The 4,834-nt window shown below is 43.1% G+C and overlaps 1 protein-coding gene across 2 annotated transcripts; it reads right to left on the reverse strand.

Moving 5' to 3' along the window:
• Nucleotides 1-517: 517 nt before the first annotated feature.
• On the reverse strand, nucleotides 518-3,609 carry S100a9 (S100 calcium binding protein A9 (calgranulin B)). Of its 2 annotated transcripts, none has more exons than NM_009114.3 (3): nucleotides 3,556-3,609; nucleotides 3,021-3,182; nucleotides 518-822 (listed from the first exon to the last, which is right to left on the reverse strand). In NM_009114.3, the coding sequence occupies exons 2-3, from the start codon at nucleotides 3,171-3,173 to the stop codon at nucleotides 634-636; spliced, it is 342 nt and encodes a 113-aa protein (NP_033140.1). In that variant the 5' UTR covers nucleotides 3,174-3,182; nucleotides 3,556-3,609; the 3' UTR covers nucleotides 518-633. The 2 variants fall into 2 exon arrangements, with proteins under 2 accessions (NP_033140.1, NP_001268781.1); NM_001281852.1 differs by having other exon boundaries at nucleotides 3,021-3,185.
• Nucleotides 3,610-4,834: the final 1,225 nt, after the last annotated feature.

The following is a 4,834-nucleotide window of genomic DNA, read 5'->3' on the forward strand; positions in this document are numbered from 1 at the left end:
GAAGAGGAGGGGAAGCGTGTGTGTGTGTGTGTGTGTGTGTGTGAGAGAGAGAGAGAGAGAGAGAGAGAGACAGAGAGACAGAGAGACAGAGAGACAGAGAGAGACAGAGAGAGACAGAGAGAGACAGAGAGAGACAGAGAGAGACAGAGAGAGAAGGACAGAGGGAGAGACACACACACAGAGAACACTGTGAAATAAGACCATCCCATAGTAAGGTAGGAAGGGATCTGGGGATCTGGGGAAGGGACAACATGTTTCTGTTTTCTGCAGTGACAAGGGACATATTGACAAGCTGGACAAAGTACTTTGATTTGAGTGGTGAGGCCTAATGTCAAGGATAGAGACACGGTGAAGGAGGTAAGCCTTAGAGGCTCAGTACTACACAGGCTGCTGGCTCTTTTTCTTTTTTGTTATGACTGAACGGAAGGCGTACACTTCAGAAAAGGGCAGGGCTGTTTATCACTCAGAGCCTGGGAAGGACATGTGTGAAAGGAGGCAGAAAGGACATGAAGAACGATGGAATGGATAAAGACTTATTTATTATTTATCTTATCATTTCCCAGAACAAAGGCCATTGAGTAAGCCATTCCCTTTAGACTTGGTTGGGCAGCTGTCACATGGCTGACCTCTTAATTACTTCCCACAGCCTTTGCCATGACTGTGGCCATGCCCACGTGGGTTGTTCTCATGCAGCTTCTCATGACAGGCAAAGATCAACTTTGCCATCAGCATCATACACTCCTCAAAGCTCAGCTGATTGTCCTGGTTTGTGTCCAGGTCCTCCATGATGTCATTTATGAGGGCTTCATTTCTCTTCTCTTTCTGTGGGTGAAATAGAGGAGGCTGTTAGGGCTAAGGAAGAGAACTCTGAAGCACAGGGAGTGTCTAGATAGCAAAGGCACAGGAAAACCTACTCCAAAGGGTTAGATTTGAGAATAAGAATAACGTACTGAGTGCTCATGATGGAGCAGATGCTAAACATTTGCTAAACACTTTTCATTTTTTCCTCAGAGAGCCCTCTGCCGTGGGCACTAGGACTTTGCCATCTCAAAGGCCAGGCAATTAATAAATATAGAAATATCCATTGTTTATCCTTATAATTACTTTAACAAATAGAAATGGAAACACCTTCTAAAAGGTAGGTCATTTTTGTAGGTCGTTGGCCCTGGGAGTAGAGGAGAGGAGATATAAATCTGGATTTGATTTGAGGCACAGTACTACACAGGTTGTTGGCTCTTTTTTTTTTTCTTTCCTCCTGGAGGATTTTTCTTCCCCTACTCTTCTCAGTATCTCTTGCAGTCATACCCCACCCCAGTCGTTTTCTGGGAGGCAACTAGTTGTTAAAGCTTGTTCAGTCTACTTAGTTGAGGAGGCACCCAAGAAACCAGGCAGCACGGGGTCTTAAAGGGGCAGAGCATAGTTTGCTCTGCTGACCACAAAGGGTGTGATACAGTTGATGGAGACTCAGATAAAGTGAAAAGATCAAGATGTGGTTGCTGACTATCATCTAGCTGCAAGGCTTGCACTCACTTGCTGGGACACCCTGGCTAAGCAGTACCCCTTTCCACAAACTGAGTAGTTCATGAGTAACTTACGTTTGAGGTTCCTGTTTCCATGGTTCTGGTAGAATATGTCAATATAGGAAGTAAAGCCCATGGGGGGGTGTCACAGAGAAGGTATCTTCTAACATAGCTTCAAGTGCAACCTCTGTTTACCCTGAATCAGTATCTTGCTTGTCTGATGTACTCACTTAAGAGATATCTCTGCCCCTAATACCTCCCATAGTGACAATTCTCTGATTTTCCTTGGTCCCAAGTTGGGCAGGGGACCAGCCGACAGAGGCTAGCCATATTATGGACACTTCTCTGCGGAAAAGTTATAAAAAATAAAGGCTTACTCTGACTCTGACACACACACACAGACACTCTCCCCCCTCCTTTTAGTTGTCCCCTTCCATGTTGGTCATGGTGGCCATCTCTGCTATTCTTTCACTTCATGCTACTTTCTTTAATGTCCTCACAATGAATATAAAAGTTCTTTTACCTAAAGGCTGGACTATGGCCTTCATCGTCTTGATGATCTCTATTGTAATAAAGCCCATCTTGAAGGGTAGTGGGTTTTAACTTCCTTCTCCAGGAACTAACTGAACCTGTCATCTCATTGTTTTAAGATCCCTTGAGTCTTTAACCAGGGACTAGGTTTCATTTAAAGTATTACTCCCTCAAAGGCTCTTTCTCTGTCTCTCTCTTTCTCCTTACCTACTATCTATTTATTGTTTAAAATTTTTTTAATTTTAATTTTTTTGATTTTTCAAGACAGGGTTCCTTTGTGTAGTCCCAGCTGTCCTGGAACTCACGCTGTAGACCAGGCTGGCCTCGAACTCAGAAATCCTCGTGCCTCTGCCTCCCAAGTGCTGGGATTAAAGGTGTGTGCCACCACTGCCTGGCTCCTACTATCTATTTATTATTTATTTATCTGTCGGTATATCTATTCGTCTCTCTGTCTATCATCTATCTATCTATCTATCTATCTATCTATCTATCTATCTATCTATCTATCTATCAATCTATCATTTATCTATCTTCCTCCTCCTCCTCCTTCTCTTCTTCTTCTTCTTCTTCTTCTTCTTCTTCTTCTTCTTCTTCTTCTTCTTCTTCTTCTTCTTCTTCTTCTTCTTCTTCTTCCTCTTCTTCTTCATCTATCTATCTATAAATCATAGTCACTCATTCCCAGACTATCCACAGAACTGTCTCACCATCCTCCCAACTCTTAGGTCATTGAATTCCCTTGTGTTCTTAAAGTTATGTGTCACCAACACTGGGATATGGGTTCCTAGATCATCTCTGCAGCCCTCTGCCCCAAATAGGGCACCACACATTGCAGATGTTCAACTGAACCATTTCCTGACTCATGGCTAACTTTGAGTGCCTCTAATGGCAGAGCCCTACTGCCCCCGGTGCTAGAATTTGTTCTCAGACTGCTGCAGATTGCACCCTCTTCTCTCACAAGCCAAGCCTCACCTTCATAAAGGTTGCCAACTGTGCTTCCACCATTTGTCTGAATTCCTTCTTGCTCAGGGTGTCAGGGTGTCCTTCCTTCCTAGAGTATTGATGGAAGGTGTCGATGATGGTGGTTATGCTGCGCTCCATCTGAGAAGGTGCTTTGTTGGCCATCTTCTTGCTCTTCTTTGAAAATAGGGGAAACAAAAGTTACAAATAAAAGAATGGGATACCAAGCTTCCCTGACCTAGTCTCTGGCCACTGTTAGGCAAGATAAGGAGGGGAGCACAAAATAAAAAGAACAGGTAGGGTGCTACATAATGGAGAGACAGCTTCCCTCCACATATACACAAAACAGAATTTTGACTATTGATGGAATGCAAAAAACAAAAATATTTTATAGCACAACATTCTTAGAAAAAGTGAAGGAAGATATAAAATGAATAGATCAACCTAGGAGGGCTTCAAGAGGAAGGCTTGGAGGAAAGTTGGCCAAGGGAAGGAACAAAAGATCTAGTAGGGAGACTCCTCTCCACGGAAAATGAAGCTTACTTACCAAGGCTAAAGAGTCACAGATGTTGGTAAGAGCAGTGTAAGCCCAGTATTTATAGGCAGCTCCTTGTTAGATACATGGTTATCTCGGGGAAGATTGCTTCACAGGTGAGCAGTGTGGTAACTCTGACAGTCAGGGAGCTGGGGTGGGGCAGGAAATGTTCACACAGCTCTGATGTTTTGTGAAATTCCCAGCCCTGGGCTTGGAGCTTGTTTGGGGGGAAACTGGTTAGTTGGCTCACTTCCCTTCCATCCAACCTCCCCCTAACCCCTCCCCGCCCAAATCTTAAGCAAGACAGCCTACCTGCCATCTTTGATACCTTTCATTTCCTTGTCCTGACTTGTAATATACAGAGGGTGGCAGGCGAATCATTGTGGCCATCTCATTCTGGCTCTATCCCCTGAGTTTATGGTCTGAGCCTTCTCATGTGTTTTCCTGGCTCCTTTGAGGAAGGGTGAGGGGGTCCTCATGGCGTTCTTGAATGGAATTAGTGTTAAGAAGCTCCTCAGAGGTGGTAGCTCTTTCCCAATGGAGAGGAATGTTATGTTCAGAAGGGGACTTAAGATCATTTAGCTAGCATGTGACCTAGCAGGGGCTGTACTCAGACATCCCAGTTCTTTTTAAGGGTATTTACTACTACATTCTCCCCCTTGCATCTGAGAGGGGAGCTATCTTCAGTGGTTCTCAGTGTCACTCTTCCAAATCCTATTCCCAGTTGTCATTTATGTCCCCTAGGAACTTATATCCTAGAAGGTAGCTGATTAAAAAAAATGATTGTTATTAGCCTATAACAACTAAACAGAACAATGACTTTCATATAATATATTTTGATAAAAAATTTCCTTCTATTTTCTTTTCTTATCCCATCTCTCTATTCCTCTTTTCTCCTTGTACCTCTCTGATAGTCTTTTTTCACATCCTTTCCTGGGGGCAGGGGTTAATTAAGTCACCCTTTACACATGCATCAGAAAGCAATGTTTCTTTAGTAGCCTGGCAGGGGCAGCGGGCTGGGCATCAAGGGTTCCACCCTCAGCCCTTACTTTGCTTGCATTTTCTTTTTCTTTTAACCTTAATTTTCATATAGAGAGAACATGTAGTGCTTGTCTTGTGAGTCTAGTTTATTATGTTTAACATGATAATCCCTAGGTCCATTCGTTTTCTTACAAATGGTACAATTTGTTCTTCTTTATGGCTGAATACTTTCTTTCTTTCTTTCTTTTGACTTTTTTTATTAGATATTTTCTTCACTTACATTTCAAATGCTATCCCAAACGTCCCCTAT

The sequence above is a fragment of the Mus musculus genome, chromosome 3, assembly GCF_000001635.26.
Source record: "Mus musculus strain C57BL/6J chromosome 3, GRCm38.p6 C57BL/6J".
Classification (NCBI taxonomy): domain Eukaryota; kingdom Metazoa; phylum Chordata; class Mammalia; order Rodentia; family Muridae; genus Mus; species Mus musculus.

Bases quoted from the DNA above. Each gene is read 5' to 3' on its own strand.
- S100a9 (NM_009114.3), bottom strand. From the start codon at position 3,173: ATGGCCAACAAAGCACCTTCTCAGATGGAGCGCAGCATAACCACCATC. The intron at 823-3,020 runs GTGAGGCTTGGC...TTTCACCCACAG, and splicing joins AGTTGGCAACCTTTATGAAG to AAAGAGAAGAGAAATGAAGC.